At 38.0% G+C, this 22,815-nt stretch overlaps 1 protein-coding gene across 19 annotated transcripts in view; it reads left to right on the top strand.

The window, feature by feature from the left end:
- KDM6A (lysine demethylase 6A) overlaps nt 1-22,815 on the top strand; it is a 158,690-nt gene that overhangs the window by 67,171 nt on the left and 68,704 nt on the right. For all 19 annotated transcript variants that reach the window (XR_008971648.1, XR_008971647.1, XR_008971649.1 and 16 more), the window contains 2 exons: nt 8,601-8,659; nt 19,364-19,484. Coding sequence is in view for 16 of the 19 variants with exons in the window: in XM_057405053.1 (XP_057261036.1) it covers nt 8,601-8,659; nt 19,364-19,484 (180 nt within the window). In the remaining 3 variants the exon portion in view is untranslated. The remainder of the gene's footprint in view (nt 1-8,600; nt 8,660-19,363; nt 19,485-22,815) is intronic.

Below are 22,815 nucleotides of genomic sequence, written 5' to 3'. Positions count from 1 at the left end.
AAGCATCCTGAATGACATCTTGTTTTCTGTGACATCTCTGAGCAGGAAAAGAACATGCTTGATATAAAACTGTGCTCTTAAGTGTCATTTCCCAAAGAGAGGAGAGTAATTTAACTCTATCTGCTTTCTGCAAACAAGCCTTGGTTTGGGGGCTCTTTCCTTTATCCAGCAAATATTTTCAGTGACATTTTTCAAGTTTTCCATCTTTGAGATGTTCTCCATTCTTCAGAATTCATTTAAAGGCAGCTAACTCATTCAAGAGTTACTCAGCTGCAAAGAACAACATATGAGTAGCCACAGCATTCTTCAGCAACTTACTCAAAATTCAACTTATTTCCATTAAGCAGAATTCCAGATTCAGTATGGTTCTCGGTAGCACCCAGCACAATGTGGCTTTAAGATTCAAAGGAACAACCATAGATAGGTTTGCCACTTCATTTTTGTGATTGTTTCCCTTTTTGGTTTTTATTGGTTTGCTTGTGTGTATTTGAATCCCTTTGTAGTCATTCATGCTTTAGTATTCCGCTTGTCTACTACCATTTTATGTGGTGGGCCTCAGATAGAACAGCTGTGTAATTAATGATACTAAGGCTTTTTCCAACATAGTAGTGATTCTCCAGCAGTTAGAAACTGACAGGGAAATAATGGGGCTCCTTGTAAACTCAGTGGGATTCCTGTCCTTACTGGAAAGGGTTGGAAAATGGTGAATCAAGAATGTAAAATTTCATACTAGTTGATCTATTTCATTAAATGTTTTGGGCATAAATAGTGATGATCACTTGCCATATAAAAGGAAATAAAACATTTCAATAAACTGATCAAATGTCATCTTCTGAAAAAGATGTTTCAGTAATACTTAATGTCTCTTCATGTATGCACACCATTTCTGTACTTTTGATTAAAAACATTCGTGAAGACATCTAATAATTTTTGTTAGATCACTGTATCTAGGTGGAAAAAGAGAAAGACCAAATCCTGTAATAGGTATGAAATAAAAATGGTAGTCTTCAAAGAAAAAAAACAAAACCAAGGTTGAAAAGAGCTGCTCTGCGTTTGACTTGCTTTTGCTAGTTAACACTGGGGCTCCCACCACAAGAGTATGGAACAAAAATAAGATCCTGCAGGACAGGATTATGGGTGTCCTGGTTTTGGCAGGGATAGAGTAAATTTTCTTCCTAGTAGCTGGATTCTCCTCCTGGGGGAGGGTTCCTGAGGCCTGGATTAAAGGAAATGTCACTTCAGACTTCCAGGAGGAGGATGTCCCTTTGTCATACAAGGAGAGGAGGCTACAAGAGCTGAGGTTATTCAGCCTGGAGAAGAAAAGGCTCAGGGGGATCTTGTTAGGATATATACAAATACCTGATTCAGGAAGTAATGAAGATACAACTAGACTCAGTGGTGCCTGCTGAAAGAAGAAAAGGCAGCAGGTACAGATTGAAAACACAGGATTCCTTTCAAAAACAGAGAAGACTTCTTAAATTGTGAAGGTGATTGAAGAGTGGAGGAGGTTGCCTAGGGAGTTTATGGAGTATCTATCCTTAGAGGCAGTCAAAACCCAACTGGACATCATCCTTGGAAGCCTGCTTTAGTTGACCATTCCCTGAGCAGAGGGTTGGCCTAGATGATCTCCACAGATGCCATATCCATTTCTTTGTGCAAACCTTGGGCGAATCGGTTTAGTTACCAAGCATCCGGTCTCAGACTTTGTGAGTATTAACAGTATTAGGGGAATCTTAGGGAGAATATTAAATCTGCTTAGATGAACAGTCTTTACAAAATGTCTCCCAAGGTGAATTTAATTCTGTGTGCTACGCAACACCTTTGCTCACTTGATTTGTTTCACGAAGACACTGTTTTCTGTTAAAATATGTAAATTAATGAAAATATTTGTATCAAGTGGAAAATGAAGATGTTGATATCGAGTGAACTTTTATAAGCTTCAGTGGAAAGCATGTAAGTCAGATACCCATAGCAACGATCACTGTTGAGATATTTGCTTGGCTGTTTGTTCTTATGACAGATTTGAGGAGGTACACTAGTTGATCTGGATTGCATTTTGCCAAAGACTGAAATTTACTTATAGATAAAGGAATGCCTAGTTTACAAGAGTGCATGTATTCCATCATCAGTTAAGATATTTTGATTTATTTAATGTTGCTTTATCATTTTGTCTTTAATATTAAAGTGGTCCCTGTAAAGCAGTTGTAGCACAGCGTATTACTCAAAGGGTTTTGAAATTATTAGTCTATCTTGAATTAGTTCCTGGTTGTGAGTTTTGATAATTCAATAATTGTCTTACTTTGATGTACCCTGTCCTTTCCTGGGTGACAAGAAGCTTTTTTACAGATACTGCTGAGAAGCCATTTGAGGTACTGTGGCAGAACCAGGCTCCCTCTTGAGTGTGTTTAAGCAGGTTTTGCCATCTGTGTCTTGGTCCTTGAGTGAAAATGGTTGGACAGCAATGTTTCAGAGGAGTTTAAAAAGTAGTGCTCATTGAGAGGGGTGCTGCAGGGAACAGGGAAGTGCAGCGTTGGTGAGTAGTTGAAAAAGGTAGGGAGAAATGGGCTGTCTTTCCTAAGAAGGAGATGGGCAGGATGGGGAGGAGAGCATGGTAATTTCAAAGATAGGTACCACTCACAAGAAAGGAAAAAAAAAGAAAAACAAAACCAACCAACCAAAAAGCAAAAAATAACCCCACCAACAATGACAACAACAATAAAAAAAACACAAGGAGAGAGAAGAAAAATATTTACACATCCACAATACTTTGTGGATGGCAGTTTTTGTTTCTTTGGGCTTTATTTGTTATGTTTTTTCCTATTTCACCTTCTTAAAATCTTTTCTGTGAAAGAAAAGAAGTATTTTTTATGACTCAAGAAAAATGTATTGCCCGGTTTTCCTCTACAAGCCGTAGGTGTATTTTTGCAATATTACAGCTGTATTTTAAAGATCCTGTATAAACCTAATGATTTTTCAGGTACTATAAAATTTCTTGACGACCTCGAAGAAGCCAAAACTAAATTAATTTGTAATACACCCTTTACAGGGATCTTAGAATTTCTGCAGGTGTGGCAAATGTGTACAACATCTAGATAGGGAGCTCTCTTTTTCATGTTACTACAAATCTAAACAAATTTTGTTTAATCCCTCTCGTCTTTCTCCTGAACACTTACAGTCTTTGTGACTGGAACTGCTAGAGCTTGTCAACTCCCAAAGGCATATAGCTGTTTATACACAGGAGCCTGAGTGGAATTTTTTATGTGGTGCATACTCTCCAGGGAACTGCTACTATATATCGAGTAGTGTCAGGAGGAATATTAGGCACCATAGTGTCAAAACTACTTCTTTGGGTTTTTTTTTTCAGTAGATAAATAAACATATTCACACATTTGGACACAAAAAGGTTTTCTTTTGCTTGGAACAAGTGGCTGACAGACCCTGTGACCACAGGATGAGCTGTAAACTGTGAAACCTTATTTTTCTAGTTAGGTTTCCTGAAGAGCAATGCCCCCTGCCCACATGCCAACTCTTCTGCAGCCTGGTGTGATGTGGGCCAGACTGCAGGTTCTGCTGGAGCTTAGGCAGCTATGGAAGGGGCGTTTGGAATCCTGCTGGAAGCAATTTTAAGGTGTCATCAAAGACTTTACAGTCACCGGCCTCATGAGGGTGCTGAACTTTTTCAGTTGTTTTTTTTTTTCCCTCATAATTCATCTTTACGCTTCCACCACGTGACTGCATGTGGACTTTGTTTCTTCTGATCTGTTTTTTGTCTCATTGTGAGGTGGGGTACACTCTGATTTCTGTATAAATAGTAGAAACCCTTTCATGAAATAAAGGGGTTATTTTACCTATGTCTGGGCCTGCCCCTTAGAGTCATAAAGAAGAAATGGTATATTTGCTTGTTTCTCACTGATTAAGGACCTACCTGCATGGTGAAGGCTGACAGGCAGGCTGTGGTGTTATTCCATGTTTTTATCCATCTTTTACTGACCCATAGAAGTTAATTCCTCTCAAGTCAAACATTTACATAATTTATAATATCTGTTTATCTAGTTACAATATCTAAAGTATTGAGCTTTTCTTTTTTTTTTTTTTAAAGAAAGGACAGGTTGCCTGTTAAAATCTTCAGAATTTCACTCTTTCTGTTTGAAAGTCCTTGTAGGTTCAGTATGCGTTTTCTTAGTAACAGTGTAGGCTTAAAGAGATTTTACGTACTTTGCTACATTCCACTCTTTCATTTGTGCTAATGCAGTTGCTGAGGGGGGGGGGTTACACAATGAACATGGCTGGGAAACCGATCCAGTTAAAAATAATCTTTTTTCTTTGTTTCTTTTTAATTTGTATATTAATAACACGTATCAGTTCTGGCATCGAGTTGGCTATAGTACTATACAAATGACTCAGCAAAATTAAGAGGCAGCGTTAGGGAATGTTTCTGAGTCAGCAATGCTATGAAACTATGGCAAAAACTGTTCCTTTTCATTTTTAAGTTGCAAGGTCCTAACTCGATGTTGCCCTGAGACTGCTTTGACTCTTCAGGGTGTTTTTCCACTCTCTAGAAATGCCTGCCAAAGAGATTTTCCTTTGCATGCCTAACTTCTTTGTATATAAAAGACAAATCAGGTCTCAAATGCCTGTGGAAGGTACGCATGTTGCAGGTGAAAAACATCTGCACTGAGGTGGGATAGCTGTACATTTATACATTCAAAGATGGCCATTGATAAGTCTTGAATGTGAGTATGGACACGTGCTACACAGGACAGGTGCATTTTTCTGACCCTGTGTTTGTCGACAAAGTGTAACTGATGCTCTGGTCTGATGTCGTTCTGCCGGAACTACTGACTGCAGACTTGAAATGGAGAAAAAGGTTTTGTTGTGAAATTGGCCTGAAATGGCTAGAGAATAGAGCACATGAAATGTTTGGGGATCTGTTTCCATCTGCTGCTTCAGAGAGGCTATAAACCAGTTACTTGGGTTATTGCAGAAGGTCTGTGAAATAGAGTTTTCCTCATTTGTTAATTCCCCCCCCCCCCCCATGATTGCTTGAAACAAGACCAGAAAGTCTTCAATGTGCTTTCTTGTCTCAGTTACATATAAAGGTACATACAGATACATCTTTTGCCTTCTGAATTACCTGAAGTAAAATACTGTAGCTCATACTCATACATGTTGTTAAAATACAACTGAAATGTTGCGTAGCGCTAAATAGTGCGTGTAAGTAACGGTACACAAAATAAACTTGACAATCTTCTTAAATTGCATAAGCATATAAAATGGAAAGAGGTATTTGAGCCATCTAGTGGTTGGTGTGAAACATTCTAACATTTTTGATAGTTTCTAGAAAATATGAATGACATCTAATTGGAAATGGCATTTCTAATTTTTGTCCATGCTTTTTAATAGCATGGCTGTAGATGAAAAAATATAGACATACAACTTCAGATTTGAGGTACAGTCTGTTTCAGTTTGCAGGGATTTTTTTTTCATTTACTGTAGATTTTAGTGGAGAGCTCTGATGACATAAAAATTGCATTAGAAGTTAGTAACCGAAGAATGAGTTTTGTTAGCGTAAGATCTTCAAAAATTGTGAGGGTTGTTAAGAAAGTTCAAGGAAAGGATTATAAGAGATAATTTTGTTTGATAATTTTGTTTTCTACTCCTCACTTTAAAATGTTTGGAGGGGGGAAAACTGGGCTTATATTCCACTTTACCAGCTATTTATAGTAGTATTCTGAATAGCAGGGGTTAAATTCCAAAGGTAATCTCACTGGAAAAACATGCGATGGATACTTTTTGTGATAAACTTGTCTAAATAAAATTAACAAAGGCAACTGAAAACAGATATGTATTTATTTATTTATTTAAAGATGGAGTGAACAGAGTCCTTGTGAACAGAGTCACAGAATCTTGTGATGTTAAGAAAAAGGACATTTTGCAGATGAAAATTTTGTGTAATGATCTTGCTTGGTCCTGGTAATGCATTAAGTTGTTCTAGCCTTTCATATTGGATGTTGCCAACAGGAACTTGGCTGCACATCGGACATAATGGTATTCTGTAATACAGGCAGAAAAGTTAGTTGCTGAAGTAGAGAATTTTATGTACTTCTCACCTTGAGTTGTTTGTGGGAAAACACTGCATACACTGAAGTGCTGATATCTGCCAGTTGTTGTGAAAGTCCTATTGAGCTTCAAACACAGATTAAAGGATATTTTTCTTACCTTTCTGATGACAAATCTAATAATCAACAAGCAGTACTAATGGTGTTATGTTACATGTGGTTAGAGCTGTAGTATTTCAGGACAGATAAATATGATCCGTCTTGACATTTCAGAATTTTTACGTTTACACGTGAAGTAAAGTATTACAGGGTCCTAAACCTTGCCCTGTTTTATATTGACAAGACAGTGTCAGTTTAACAGATTTTCAGGGTCAGTCTCAAATGCTTTGTGAGGCCAAATGAGAACAGGAGAAAAATGGGAAAAACAGTCACAGAACAAGGGACAGAGCAGTAATGGCTGATTTGTGTTTTACTGGGGCAGGAACAACCTGAAAGCGTTATGTGAACTTGATACGTTAATTACATTTGGACAAATCACCTACATTTTGTCCTGTTGTGCCTTGGAAGTTGGTCGTTATTAACCCTTAGGATCAAAATAATCATCTCGATTAATCTTCTGAATCTGTAACTCATTTGGACCGTGAACTCTAATAGGTTTCAGAAGAGGAAATTAAATTCTTTGAAAATGTTTTAGTTGTCTGGCATATTTTTCTTGAATCGTGCAGTGTGGTGATGAACGATTTTTGTTATTACTATTATTCTAATCTTTACAATGATCTAGTCTTGATTGCAGTCGGGGGATCTCTGGACAGTTTTGTTAAGTTCTGTTCTCTAAATGAGCCTGACACTATAAAGATTACTAAGTGTGTGCTCTGTTTTGAAGCTTCCATGTTGCATACATGAAAATCTCTCTGTCTTTTTCATTTAAAGTGACTTTAAGGCATTATGTGTGCTCAGTTTTTGAGCTTGCCTTTTTTCCTAGTCTGGTGCTGCCAGAGCACGCTTGGAAAGCAGGAAATTCATGGAGTACAGAATGAGAGATCTTTTATCTTTCAGATGTCCGTGTTGTGTTTTTGTTCAATTAAACAGGAATGTGAGTAGTAAAGTGTCATCTTTTTCATGTTTATGTACTTCCCCCTTCACTCCCCCTGTTAACATCTTCCAGTGCTCTGATTGCTGTCGTATCTGGTCATACCACATAATTTTCTTGGAAGCTGTCCATAGCTGAAGCTATGATCCAGCTGTATTCATGAAAGGATCTTTGGCATTTCCCCTGGTTTTAATTTGCATTTAGAAGACACAAATGAGGTATAATGAAATGGTAGTATTGGGTCCTGTTTCTGATGAATGTTGCTTTTCGAATTGTGTTCTGGTTACCAGTTATTTTCTAGGAGAAAATTGGTTATATTTGGATTGTTTTTAAGGAGTAACTAGGATTCCTTTCGTGGAATTGAACAGAAATTTGACTTGTTGAACAAGTGAAAGAGGAATTATCTTGAGCTATAGTCTTTGACAATAGAAATTCCATCTCTTGTCCTGTGTCAGAGCTTTGTGTTCTTTGGGATTCATTCCTTGTCTCTCAAAACCAGAACTGTATATAAGAAAAGCCTAAAAATGTGTTACAGGCAGCACGTACGTGTTGTCTCCTGTAATTAATGGAACAGCTCTGCTAAATAGAAAACAACTATGGTGTGGCGTAACTTTTACATGGGAAAAATAAATTGCTTTTTCTAATTCAGGATATACATACTAATTATTTGTAGAATTAGATAGTTAAACATGCATTAAACGTCCTTAGTGCAGTGTCACTTTAGAAGCAAGTCATACTTTTCTGTGGACAGAAAATGGCTTTCCAGAGGGAGAACGGTTCTTCTCCCTCTTCCCCTCCCCGCCTCTCCTTCCTTCTTCCTCCGCCCTCCCCACCCCCCCCCCCCCACTCCCCACTATTTTCTATTTCCTTACTTTGGGAAGTAGGGAAAACAGAAATTTGTTTAATGATGAAGAAATGTGATTGTCTTGGGCTTGAAGCCAATGTCTGTATTTTTGGTATTCGGAAAAGTGAAATTTCCTTAAGCATATTTTCAGATTCATGTAATTAATGTTCTGCTTTAGACACTGAAATCGGGGTGTGCAGCTTTGTTTACTTGTATATTAGTATAAATTATTATGACTATGAAATGGTACTCAGTCATAAAATATTTTTTATTATAATAAATTGCTTAAGACCTCTACTCCATCATTTCCTTCCCTGCTGTTGTACAAGTAGAACAAAACACATCAGTTTCTCTGATGTAAAAGTACTTGAATATTATTGTTGTTGCTATTCCTCCAAAAATACGTGGTGAAAAATCACTTTTTGTTTTTTATTATTATTTTTTATTATTATCTGCCTGTCTCTCCATTCCTTTTTTTTTTTTTTTTCTTCCTGTTCAAGGTGAAATTTAAACAGAATGTCAAAGGATAAGTAAAATACTGGAAAATCATTCTGACAGCGTATGGTTGTGTTATCTGAGTTTTAAACACTCTTTCTTTCTTTTACAGAATGCTGCCTTTTTATATGGCCTTGGTTTGGTCTACTTCCATTACAATGCCTTCCAATGGTAAGTTGGAACAAACTAATGGTATTGCTTTTGTGTGATGTTTCATTAGTAGGTGAATATTTCAATTTCAGTTCACTGTGGGTGTACGATAGTTTAATTTTTTTATTATAGGTGTTTCAAGGCATACTGTTCTGGGTCACATATCTGACTTACTGTAACGTATCTGTGGCAACCACAACAGTTGCTTGAAAAAGAAAGCACTTACCAGAGGAGAATTTTAGCTCCTAATGATACCATTCAGCCAGGGGGGTGGAGCAGTGTGACTCAGCAGGTTTTTGTGAATTGTTATTATTGATAGCCTGTAGCCTGTGTTTGTTTGAAAGCCTGCTTACAAAAAACTTTCCTCTTGGAGAAGTGGCAAAGTGGGGTTGTTTTCATTTAGCTTTGCATTCAGCAATTGCTACATAGCCGTATAATGTAAAAGTTTTGGATGTGAGAAGCAGTACACTCAGACTTGAATCAGAATGTTTAAAACTGACATAAAAACTCAAGAGTTGGAAATTCTGGCAGGACTTTGGGGACCGAAAGGGAGGGGCTGCTGTTGGATATGGAGGAGAGGGTTGATTTTCAGTTTAGGTTTTGGTTTTGTTTTATTGGTGGTGACAGAAGAATGATGAATGGAATCAATTCTATTGCTGGGGTTCTGACTTTCACTGGCGTTTATTCTCGTAGAGATATAGTTAGTGTCATTGGGAGAGAGTCAGGTGCAGTATTTAGGTCAGTGCTTTTTTACACTCAGCGTGGAAACTGTTAGTAAGTGTGACTTTAATACCTGGTCATTGCTAGAAAGTTTATCATCTTACTGTACTAAGCATAACTGCAGTTAAGGAGGCAGTAAGTGACTACCAACTGATGGTTTGATGGTTTGGAACAAGAAAGAGGTATTTCTCTCCCCTCCTACCTCCATTCCTCCCCCCCCCCCCCCCCCCCCCCCCCGCCCTTATTTCTGTGTGTCTGTTAGACAAAAGATTTGTGCTTTCCTTGGGGTATAAATAAGCTTTTATTCTTCAAATTAAGATAAACTGGTTAAATCATGTGCTCAGAACCTGGCCTTCTTTTCTGATCTTGCAACTTACTGCTTTCCTTATCGACAGTGGTGAAATGAATGCCATGTATTGTACGTTGCATTCTAATTAACAAGAGAAAAACAGAAAAGTTTTCAGCATGCCTGGGAATCCACTATTTTAAGATTGCGATCAGTCTTGGTTGAATTTCACTAAGTGTCAAGAATGTTCTAGTTCTTATGAAGAGTATTTTGTGCGCCAGCTCTTCTTACAAGGGATATCTTGTTACAACTTGCACTGTGAAAATAGTAGAAAACTGTAAAATAAAATTGAATAAGACGGAGTAGTTAGAGTAGTTGAGTTTTTGAAAGACCATCTGTTCAACATCAGCTTTTGCAAACAGCAGTTTGTGCTATTTATTAGCGTCTTCCGGTGGATGGAGCAGCAAAGTTGGGTGATTGTGAGGCCTAAGTACTATTAAATTAAAGCTTTGAATGAATGTAGATTTTTCTTCCATGGCTTTAAGTAAGCTTGTTGAGAACATGAGTCTAAATTGATGCCTTAATTTACGTTGTCTTAAATGCATATAAAATTTTGTATTCAAGGTATGTAGAATAATATTTGCAGTTTCATTCATACAACAAAGTTTGGTATAGTTTGGTACTAAGAAAGCTGTATATCATTAGGGTATTGGGCAGAGTTTTTAGAGAAGAAAATCTAATGCAGATAAAATCTTCCACTTCCTTTGTTGTTGTTTGTTTGGGTTTCTTTTTTTTTTTTTTTTCAATCCCTTTGATGCTCTCTGCCCTTTACCATGTTTTCTTGAGGTCGAGAGGAGTGGGATGTGTGGTTGTGGGTGTTTATGTGTGACAAAATCATAATCAACTTGGAAGTGATAGCAAGTAATTTACAGTAGATATATTCTTCTTTGTAGATGTTAACCATCTACAGGACAGTCTTGCAGATTGCAAGAAGAATCCTGCTTCTTTCAGAGTGAAATGCTAGTCAAACTGTCTTATTTCCTACAGAAACTATTCCACTTATTTATTCATTAACAGAGTACACAAATCTGTATATTTCAGGCAAGTATGGGAGAACCATTTAAGGTAGTTCAAGTTATTGTGCTTCACCCATGAATATATTTTTTCATCCACACCACTTCAGATATTCATAAATTCTAATGAGAGGCATGTATAAGGTTCTTCAAAAAGGAAGGGAATAAGGAAGTGTTCAAGCTTTTTGCATGTTTCATATAAAAAGGGATAATAAAAAAGCAAGTGGGAATAAGGTCAGGTTTAAAAATTTTGTTCTTATTTTTACATTATTTTTTAAGTTTTCCAGCTTTTGTAAATTGAAAGCTGGAAATAAAATTGAAGTGTTCAGTTAGCTCCAAGACACATACGCGATTCACTGTAACTCAGTATTTTACACTTCTCTATATAATAAAGCAGTATTACTAAGTATTATTAAGTGTTATCTTAAGTACGAATCTTGACTGATACATAATTTTATGTTATGATTCTGTATGACTATTTGGAAACTGAAAGCTCTCGGTGTATATACAAATGCCACAATAGTGTGATCAGACCAGTGCTATTTCATGCAGTTATTATAGTGAGATATACCATAAGGGATCAACTCCATAAATCAAACGAAGTCTGGTAAAACAGGTCCTACAGATCTTAAATTTTGACACTGTTCTTTTTATACCATTTACCATTAAGTACTGAGAAAGCGGTTTGCTGGTTTTCCCAGTGGTCTCCCTCTTTCTCAAGCATGGTATAATACCAGTAGAATAGAGATAGCTGAGATACATAACTTTAATAAATCTAGAGCCTCCTTAGTTGTCTTTTAGATGGAACACTTAAAGCATTTCAGTGGTTTATCAAAGGCTGCCCTTCATTTCTGTGTAATATTTGCATCCAAGTGTATTGGCTTAGATGCCAATTGTTTTTTTTTACTTCAGTAAGGATTCTGAGCCTGACTTGTCTGTTGTCTGTTCATATACACTTGAGTCCCGCCAGGATGAAAACCTGGAGTTCAAGATCTGCAGCTGTGTCCTGAAACTGGCTCTCATGCCATCTTTGGATCCCAGGGTAGAGCTGTGGTGCCCCAAGGCCAGCCTGCTGTGTTTTCAGTGACTGTTATCTTGCAAACTTCCGGACACCCTGTTTGTTTGTAATACCTTGCAGGAGGCTGAGATCAGTCCCCCCTTATCACCCCATTTAGCATACCCTGAGGCTCTTTAGTCCAGATCCTTATCAGCTGTAGAAGTTGTGTTTTGTAAGCCTCAGTCCTTCAGCATTACATTTTGCGGGATGAAGTTCTGAAAAAAGCCAAAAACTAATGCAAGAGACCCTTTTCCTTACCCCTATTATGCGTAAAGATGCACACTGCCTGCAGAAAATTTGTCATCTTCTAACTGGAACCTTCTGACCCTTTTGCAGCCATCCTTGCCAAAACAGAACCCCCATCTCTGTTTCTGGCTCCTTTAAAGTCACCTCACAGCCAGCCCAGTCTGTTTGCACTCCTGCATTGTGGCTCTTCTGTATGCTAGGATTTCTCCTGTTAGCGTAATTTTGACTCCTTGAAAGAGGGACGTGGGAGTTCAGCCCAAAAAGCTTTTCTGCCCTCTTGAATTCTGACTCAAAATTGGAACTTGACATCAAGAAGGCAGTTGTACTCTTATTATTCTTACTTTAATCAGGTAAAGACATTTAATAGGCAAGAGGGAAGAAGCATATACAACCCCTGTTGGCAGAATGTACATTCATCTGCAGCATACAAGCACTGAGCAGGCTCTCTGCCTCCCATCTCTGCTGCTGCTGAATTCCACAACTGTCCGAAGGCCAAAAGCAGACAGCAAAAGGCAGCCCTCAGTTGTTACCTGTGGTACTGCATCTCAACTCTTCTGTCAGCCTGCAGGCCTCCAGACACCTGAGACTTTCTTTTCTTCTAGAAGTCCTTTGAAAGCTTCACTGAGGCAGGGGCATTCTTTTCCAGGTACCTACAGGAAAACACACAAACTTGTCACCTGAGAGGTGTTCTTACTGCAAATCACATTGGACCATTTATTTGAGCTGGAGGAGCCTGGTCTATTTCTCACTCTCCTTGGCTGTCATCCTCCTTCGTCTTTTTCAGAAAATGAAGTTCTGCTCTTCTTACAGTCATTCTGAAATCATAAAGGAGCTGCTTAAATAGCTTTTAATATACAGTTGTCTACAGTGGAATGTAAACTTTTTTTCACTATTCTGACGTGCCAGCCTTCAGTATTGTGTGCGTTACTCATCTACCCAGGAAAGTATTGTTTTATGGTATTTGCTGTTTGCCTGTGAGAGTGGGAGAGTTCTGTGCTGTCAAGGTCCATTCTTTGCCCTTCTTTGCTTCTTCTATCAGTACATTGTCTTTTTTTTTAGGGGCAAGCAGTTAGTAGCACAGTCAGATTTGTCCACCCCTCACAAGCAGGACCAGATCCTTCGGATGGTTCTCAAGCTGTTTGTGTCTTTGGTTGACAGATCCAAGGAACTGGGCTCTTCCATACAAAGAGTAGTTGTCGAGCGGCTAGTGGGGTATGTAGGAATGCTAACAGCCTACTGGGGACGTCCTTCCCTTGTGTGGGAATGCCTCACCTGTCATGTAGACAGCAGCCGCTCATCAAATGCAGTGTCTGCTCTGCACACCTCCAGGTATATCAGTAGTTTCTGCCATTGCGGAGGTTGTGCGGCATTTGATGAAATAGTCCAGTGGTTGTAGTTTGCGTGAAAGGCTCTGAGGTTCACCCAGCAGTGTCATGGCTCTGGGAATTAGCAGTATGTGGAATTCCTGCTTTAGAGACACCTGCAAAGGAAAGCCCAAGAGGGATATAATTTGCGAGTAGAAACCCAGCTTGCTTACCAGTAACTTGTGATCTTCAAGGTACACATTTGTATTGGTGCATCTTTCCCTGTTCTGTCAGAGTCCTTTCAGCTGGTGTTTGTAGTTATCTTTGTAAGGAGGGTAGAATTTAGATACATACTGCGTAGATGCTTCTTTATCAAGTATTTCTTGGATTTCAGGTGGCTGTATCTATATGTGTATTTTTTAGGTATATAAAATAGAAACGTAAATATAGGCAACACATAATAAGTAGCCATTAATGAGGAAGCAATTATATTTCTCTTTCGTTGTCTCATGTTTCTGTGATTGTATCACAAAATCAGAGAATGATTGAGACTGGAAGGGACCACTGAAGGTCATCTAGTCCAGCCTATATGCTCAAGCAGGTGTGGAGCTTAGGTATAGGTTTAGGTGGAGCTCAAGATGTGGAGCTTAGGTGCAGGTTTATCAAACCATTTCTTGGATGGATGGAAAGGCATAATATTCGACAATATCGGAAAATGCTTACTCTCAGCTGCTGTTCTAGAGAAATGTTTAAAGACTTCACTGCACAAAATATTTCACCATTCAGCTATTAGGAGTTGTATCTAAAGACTGTGTAAAAGTATTTCATGAAATTGCACTGTCTTGACTATTGCTGTATATGTACATTTTGTTTATGCTCAAATTATGATTTTTCACGTTGAAATTTGTCTGTTTTCATTAGTGCAGTCATGAAATGACATGAGGCTTAGAACAGGTGATCAGAAAGTTGAAAGAAGATAAAAAAGAAGAAACTTTCAAGCGGCATCATTTCTGATACATCGGAATAATGTTACGTTCTTTGAAGTCATACACTTATTCTGATTTTCATGTTTTTTGTTTGAAATGCATGAGTGTTAACTTTTAAATAGTTAAACTGATGCCATTTTATTATATTCTTTTGCCTCATTCAAAGCAGATGTTATTCACAGTCTATCCAAGTAAAACCTTCCAATAGAAGTCTTAGGAGAGTTAACTAAATGTTTAGTATAATCTTATATTATTATTCAGCTGGTTTCTTCACTTTCAGAATGGTAGCCATTATTGTGTAGATAAGTGGGTGGAAAGGCAGCTGCCGTATTGATTCTGAAAGTCTTGATTTGGAGATGACAGATTCATGTCGTTTTTATTTTTCCTGAACTACTATAGCAGCACTGTGTAAAGTGTAAGCCTAGAGGTGCTTTTCATCCTCCGTAGTGTCTGTTTTCCAGCCCTGCTCTATTTTGTTGATTATTAGATAGCCTTTCTGTCTGTTAGTTGAAATGCTCTCATTCTTGGAGAAAACTTCTATTTAATCTGAATAAATGCTAGAAGACTCAGCCAAAGTTGTTTCTTACCAGGCAGTTACCTTCAGTGAACAAACCAGAAGTCATTTCTTGCTGAATTTATATGACTGTCATTTAGTTCTGAAGTATGAGAGCTCTCAGCCATGATTTATCCTTTGGACTAATGTATGCTTAGTCTGCTGTAGGATTAAAATTGAAAAGCTCTGTCTGTTCAGCAAGGCTCATTAATCAGTGGTGGAGACTAACAACCTACTTGAGGAAGGCTGTGTGCCACCATCTCTGAAGGAAGCCGTTAACCTCTTAAGCCAAATGCTGCTTCGTATGTGCCAGATCATCAAGCTGTTAAGTTATTTCTGCTCTTCCAGTTTTGGTAAAACCCCAGAAGAGCTTTGAGGGAAAACAGCTGAGTAACTTGGATGCTTTGAATCCTCTAGACCCCATCTTTCTGTATGTAGGCTTGGGCAGAGGACAGAGATTAGTGATGTTTCAGAGCAAAGATCAAGTGACCTCTGCTGCATCCAGAAGGCCCTAACTTAGGCAAACAGATTGGTCAGGAAGGACTGCAGATACTTACTCTGGGCCACATTCTCTCATTTACCTTTGCAGCTCATTTACCTTTACAACTCTTGCTCCTACTTTGCATTTCTCATGTCCACTTTTTTCTGTGCTGTACCAGCCTGTGGCAAGCCCAAACCCATCTGCATTGGACGCTGTTGAGCGCTTACAACTGAAAGGGATGTCAGTGATATTGCATATGTTTTGCTATTGATGTAGTAAAGAGACTGAATCTGGAGCTTTGGGCATGGCACTGGGAAACAGCCCCAAAATTAAAGTTTTTAATGTAGTCTGTGTTCTTGATGTGTCCTGTAATGTTCGGTGCTTTGCTACTTTAAGTGTTCCCCATGGGCAAAATTAGGTCAATATTAATTCAGTTATGTTATAGAATTGCTTGTCTGTGTGTGAGACTTTAATAAGTGTCTTTTCAGTTTGAGTGGTTTATTCTATGAATTTTACTGACTGTTTAAAATGAGGCTGTAGTTACCAAATTAGACATGCGCACCTACTACTGCTAGAAATACTGAAAATACTGGCTTTCCAGTCACTTTTTTGTGGAATTTTGGTGGTGTCCTTTTTCACAGAAGTAGTTGAAGTAATTTGTATTTGTTACTGTCAGTGATTGTCGTACTGGAGTAACTGCAAATTGCATAATCAATATAGAATTAACGCTAGAGTCAAGTAAGATGCAGGCCAGTATTTTAAATGGAGAAGAAAAAATAAGTGATTTTTTTAAGTTAGAAAAGCTGCTTTGGGGAATATTTGGTGTATTCTTACATTTTCCCCTTAAATTACTGATATAATTATGCTTCATTGAAGTTTAAATTTATGCTACCTTTCAGAATTATCTTTTAGTTTTTATTATGGCATCTGAGGATACAGAATTTAAGATGCAAGCAAGACACTGACCCAGGAGTACCCTAACATTCTGAGTGCATATGGATTCTTTCTTACGTGTAAATCCAGCATGTATTAGAAACCGAAGGAAAATTTCTAAGTGGAGAGTCTTTCACCAAACTCTCCACCAGTGCCAGTCCATTTTGTTGCAAAATCAGTGCAATGGATGGGAGCGGTCACTGCTCCCTGACCACACTCCTTTGAATTTTCTGACCTTTCAAGGAAACTGTGTTTTTAAAGCATTTCTGCCTTGGCTCCCAAACCCACCAGTTTAGGAGCGATCTAATATAACTGAAATGTGCAGCTAGAATGTTATTTAGCTGTTAGTATGGTAACTTGAACTAAAATGGTACAGAGAGTTTTGTTTTGACTTAGTTGATGTATTTTTCAAAGCATCCGTCAAAATGGGTTGAAGAGCATGCCATTTACTTCCTGCATAGATTTTGTGTGAAAGACTGATGTCTCATCCTACAGATTTTTCTTCCTCCTTGCACATAATTGGGCTTGTTGTCATTGGAAAGTTGTGTTGGATTAAAATGTTATCTCAAAGCCTGCTAATGTTGAATCTGACTCCATGAGCAGCCTAGACTAGCGTGAATGGTGTTGCCATGTTGTCTGCACATAAATAAACCTTGTATGAACCTCACAAGGACGGTCTGTAACTGCCAGGTACTGTGCTGAATGGCACACGGTTTTTCATGTTGTGCACTGATTATAATTGTACTAGAGTTTGAGTGCTGTGCTTCTCTGAAAGCCTGGGGTAGGCAACATTCTTGTTCTTTTGAATGAATGACAGTATGCATTCAAACTAAGCTAAACTTCTGAACAGTCCTTAAAAGTTGTTATACTTGCAGATTTGTTTAACTCTGTTCGGCTCTGGCAGTAAATAATATTTCCTGTTCAGTAAACAAGAGACTACAAAAATATTTTTGTCTCTTACAGTTTCGTCTAATCTTTTTTAGAAATCCATGTTTCAGTGGTCCTGCAGCTGAGACTTGATAGAGGGGAAATACCCCAGGTGACATAGAAGTGCAATGTCTTTATTCCTGATTTTTGTCTTCTTTTTGATATGTATCACAGACACCATTTTTCTTCCTTTTTAGAAATTAGGATGCTGTCTTTAAGCAGGACGCAAATAATGGATTTTAAATACCAGTGGCTTACATACCAAGTATCGTATTAGAGTTAAGGCAAGGAATGCAAATACACGATAATAAAATCTATACTTCAGCATAACAAAAGCATAAATTAAAATAAATGCTGATGTTAGTGATCAGTTTGGTGTTTGGCCTTCCAGTTTGAGTAGTGTTCTTGTAGATGATGGTGAGCTTACTGTTAAGAGATCTGTATCCTTGTTTGTTATGATTTTGGTGTAGATACTGAGGTGTGTGATTCATCACCACCCATACTATTGCAGGGAAGTTCAGATGAGATGTGCGAGACTGCTTAGCTGGTGCAAGTTTGTCTCTTTTGCACTTCTCTTGCTCATTTTCCTTATGTAAGCAGATAAGTATGGTGCAAGGTAAGGAAAGCCTTTCTGAAAGATTGTATAGGGAAACCTTCAGTTTCACAGTACAAATGCAATACTTTTTCAATCCCACCTGCTCTTAAGTACTATTTGAACGGGTCAGATAATGCTTCAGGTATATTTTCGTTGCATTGTCTAGAGGAAGTTCTGTGCCTTTGGTTTGCTTTGCCATTAGGAATGAGAAAACAGCCTGCAAGAATTTTAAGAGTAGAAGTGCTTTTGCTGATGGATTAAAAAATGGTCATTTATGTGTTTTGTGAATTAAAAAAAGTCTGTGAAAAGTATTTGTTGATTTTCCCATTGTAACTGCTAACCTTTTGTCCTTGTAAATAATGCTGCACTTGGAGAGTAGGAATGAACTACTACAGTGCATAAACACTGTAATTTTAGGCACTGTGGTTAACTCTTGTCCAGTGTCCCTGTGCTGCTTCAGAGTGGGTACAGTTCTCCCTGGAGGTTTGTCTGTCATCTGCCTGATCAGCATCAGTCTCTGGACTTCCCTAGGACAGCAAGTGGGACTGTGTTCCCTGGCATAGGTGCTTGAATCTACCCTAAACTGAGAGTGTTTGTGGGTTTTGTGATTGTTCAAGCAGTGATGTATATGAAGGTATTTTGTTTCAAGCTGTCTGGATTTCAGGCCAGGTGATACAGTAAATCTTAGCTTCTTTCTCAGTTTCACTGTGAATTTATATCTATTACTTTTCAGTTGCTTTTCAGCTGTCCTAGTTTTATGCAGTTGCCCTGAGAGGCAAAGCAGTCCTGTTCAGAAGTAAATTGTCTTTTCTCCGAGATACAGTTGTTACATAATATTTTTGTTTTATCTGGTACAGTGACATCAGGAACAGGGGCATGTGTGGGGAGGATTTAAAGTCAAGGAAGTAGAATCAGTGCCATGTTCACCTGTCATAGGAATATGAAAAGCAAGTTAGAGTGGGAGGAGGTGGCAGGCTTTCATGTCTGTGTTTTCCTGGGGGTAATTGACTGACTGGAAAGTAATGGAGCAGTAGGTATTGGTTGAATCTGTATGTGTTGCTGGTGCTGAGAAAGTGAGGACAAAATGGAAAACAGAGCAGGTTGGTGCAGTGGGAAGAGATGGGTGTAATCTCTCCTTCTTAGGACTTCTGTTAGTTACACTGCTGCTCTTGGTGGTCTGCACTTACTGGCAATCAAAAGTTGGTTGTGACATGAACGATCACTGTAGTGTTCTAAAGTTGCACTAATTTTGTTGCTAATTCCTGGGTCATGCTTTTTGAAATAGTAGATATGTTACTGTATTTCATATAGCAAATTAGTTTCTCTAAATCAATAGGAAAGATTAGACTTTCAAATATACCAGGATATCTGGAGTACAAATTACCCAGTCTGCGAAGAATCAAAAGCCATGCACCAAAAACATTGCGTGTAAACCACTATTTTGATGTGTTCTTCTGTAACAGTGCTTTCTGATCCACTTTCTGCTAGTCTTATAAATAATATTCATTAGGAAGTAACAGTTCCATAAAAAAGAATCATTTTCTAATCTGTGTTTTTCTTTCAGGGCAATTAAAGCATTTCAGGAGGCGCTTTATGTTGATCCCAGCTTTTGTCGAGCCAAGGAAATTCATTTGCGGCTTGGGCTTATGTTCAAAGTGAACACAGACTATGAGTCTAGTTTAAAGGTAGGTCTAAGAGCTTTCAAATTGAATTAATGTTTTTTACAAGTTGTGTCGCATCTTGGAATGCATGAGCATATAGCAGTTAAATAATATCTGCTTCAGAAATACAAGTGTGTTAAGAGCTAGAAATACTCATAAAAGCCCAGCAAAATTATAGATGAGCACTGATACTCCAGTAGATCAAGTGTTTGGTGTAGGATTCTTGTTAAAATAGTACATCTTGGGGAAAGTTGGAGGAAAAAATAAGAGAAGAATTAGCAGCTTGGATTTCTTGATTATTTTTTTTTTCTCTTCTAGCTGTCCTACTGTAAACAGGAAGTTCTTAAAGATTATTAAAAATAGAAAGCTTTTATTCAAAATAATGTTCTGATATCATTTTTTTGTGTAATTTCTACTTTCTAGTAGTTAATCTTTCTTTTATTTCCTGGTTTGAGAGTCAGCTTCTAAGGCAACAATTTTTGGCTAATCAGTTAGAAATGGTTTGTGTTAATACAGTACTTTGTTTCTCCTGTACTCTTTTAAAAAGTTTTTTACTGCTTTTTTCTGTCTCCAGTTGTAATCTGACATTTTTTCTCCTTCCATTCAACATGCTTGCCCCTTTCTTTTTTCCTCCTTGCATTTCTTACTCTATCCCCATGTGCCTTCCTTCCTGACCTCTAAATTTAGATATGTGTATCTTGGAAAAAGGAAGCGTCCTTTAACAGTTTCATACGGTGGGAAATACACCTGCAGGGCTAAGAATTTTGTAATTTGTAATTATGTGTAATTTATAAATGTATTTCTGCTTATTAATCCCTTCTGAAACTAGATTTTTTTTTTTAAATTGACATCCTTCTCCTGGCAGATTGTTTCGTGGAAGTCGTATTTATGAGGTTATCAGAATCGCATTGTCCAAGGTTTTAAAGAGTAGGATGCCACTCTCCACTTTTTTGCTTTCACTGTTTGTAGTAATTGGAAGCACTTCTCTCATAAGGCTTCCTTCTCTTCATCTAGAGTCTAAGCTTTCACTCAGAGAAGGTGTAGTTGGAAGTTGTGGTTAGAGGATATTGCATAGGAGTAGGAAAGATTCAGTGCAATAAAAGACAAAGGAGAGCAAGGGAAGGTAGAGATGGATCGCTTGTGTTGGGAAAAGACTTATGTGCGAGTTTGATCCTGTTTTCTTGTACTTTGGCACTGATTTAGTATTGACTATCTTGGGGAATAAAATAAGTGCTGGAGAAGTGCATTTTGAGTTTGGTTTTGAAGAAGTCAGGGTTACAGAAGAGTAAATTTACAAGGCGATAGTAAATTTGTAATCAATTAGTGGAAGGAATGTCTCTATTTTAACCTGCAAAATTATGATTCCATTGCTTCTATTACGTGCAATGGGATTAAGTCACTTAAGGAAACAAATAGCAGCAACAAAAACAGGCTCCCATGGAGCAGAGTGAGGATCTTCAAAAGGGTGATGAAATAATCATGGGGGGCTAGGGGTGAGTGTTGCATTAAACATAGTTTCACAATGTCCTCACAGCAATATAACTGCAGGTTGTTGCTAAAAGGTTGTCTCATTTTCCACCTTACTATTCCAGTTGCATTGTTCGGCAGCCTCTGCTGCTTTGAATCAAGTGATTTTTTATTTCCATTTGCAGACTGAAGTGGATAAGAAGTCTAAACCAAGTCAACCTGAGATTGTCCAGTTGCTAGATCCAGCGCAAGGTAGATAGCAGGAGTGCATGAATGGGAAGGAGAGGGTAGAGCTCTCTTGTACCCTTCTGGTGCAAAACATAAAACCATAATCTGGAATTATCAATGGAAACTGAAAGCCAAGGCAGTTTAAGTTCAGCTCAGCTGTGGATTTAGTGTAGAGTCCTGACACTGATCTGTTTTGTTTGAAATCAGAATGTTACTGATTGAAACATACCAGAGTGTATCACTTGAGGAGCAAACTAAGCAGAACAAGCAGGGTAGTAGCTTCTTTAAAAGCCGGTCTGACTGATCCCTGAGTTGAGGTTTCAAAACAAGCCTTAAGCCAGAATTCTGTGAGTGACAAGAATGAGAGGCAAGTCAAAAAACTTGCTTCGTGAAGAGAGCAAAAGAAACTGCTGGTGCAGTGGTTTTGCACAAGCATGGGGAGAAGAAAATGAGGAAGAGATAAGATGAAAGAGTGCTAAAGGATGTTTTCGTGAAATGTCTGTCTCATTCTCTGGGACAGAGTATCTTCTCCCTTCACAAAAAGGTATGTAAGCCAAAGTAATGAAGAGACAGGGTTGTCTTGTTCTGTCATTTTTGGTTTTGTTGGGTTTTTTTGGACTTTTTTGAAAGGATCCTGGATTTTAAAGGATACAGCCTGCTAGTAACTGGCCTTGAGCACAGACCCTTTCCTTGGGGCTCTGTATAAAGTAAAACCACAGCCCAGCGTTACTCCCTGTTTGACATTGAGGCACAAAGTGAAAGCAAGTTTTCATCCACTATTCACTTGTGACTGTTCTGAATTTCACAGATTGTACCAACGTTGCATTAATGTACTCTAAAATATCATAATGTTTTTGATGGTATTTAAACATTCATGTTAAGTCTGTAATTGCTAAGAATAAACCATTACCAACAGATGAGTCATTGGCAGTAAGTCTTCAGGCAAAGGGGGAAGATGGGAGTCTGAAGGTCAAATATTCCATGTTTTTCACAATTTTAGAGCATTAACATAAATCATCTATATTTTATGTAAGCAATTTAAGTGCAAAATTAATTTTTACTATTTTAAGATGTTGATGATCAAGGTAATTACCAGAGTGCTGTTTAACAAGCATAAAATCAACTCGGTGTTTTTTTAAAATCGGTTACTGCTTTTGCATGTTTTTAACGTTGCTGCAGTTAAGACTTGCAAATTGCTGTGAGAACCATTGACTGCTCAGTTATCCCATTGCCATAAACTCTGGCAAGAACACCAGAGCTGTTGAAAATTACTTGGCCTTCAGTGGTCCATTAAGGAAGAAATAAAAGAAAAAAGTGGCCTTTCTGTTTGAAAGAAAACAGCCCTTGTGTAACCAGACAGTTAGGGCAGTGTCACCTTCACAAGTGATACATGAAAACTGAATTTGCCCATTCATCAGAAAAGTGCAACTTAATTCCAAAATCAACTGTCAGTGACTTAGGGGGGTGGTATTATTGATTACTATAGCAGTTAGTTTAACTCTTGGACTCAGTGATCTTAAGGTTCTTTTCCAATCTAAATTAGTCTATGGTTATATTAAGGTTTATTTCACAGTCCTAGCCTTTTCACACTTTACTGAGTGTTCTGTTGCCCCCCTCTTATTTACCATTTCCTGCAAATGACACTAATACTGTATTCAGT

Source organism: Pezoporus wallicus, unplaced genomic scaffold (assembly GCF_028554395.1).
Source record: "Pezoporus wallicus isolate ANWC-B61680 ecotype Strahan unplaced genomic scaffold, APGP_CSIRO_Pwel_v1 contig_1739, whole genome shotgun sequence".
In the NCBI taxonomy this organism is placed as follows: domain Eukaryota; kingdom Metazoa; phylum Chordata; class Aves; order Psittaciformes; family Psittacidae; genus Pezoporus; species Pezoporus wallicus.
The sequence above is the reverse complement of the archived record's forward strand: the minus strand, read 5'-3'. Positions and strand labels throughout refer to the sequence as shown.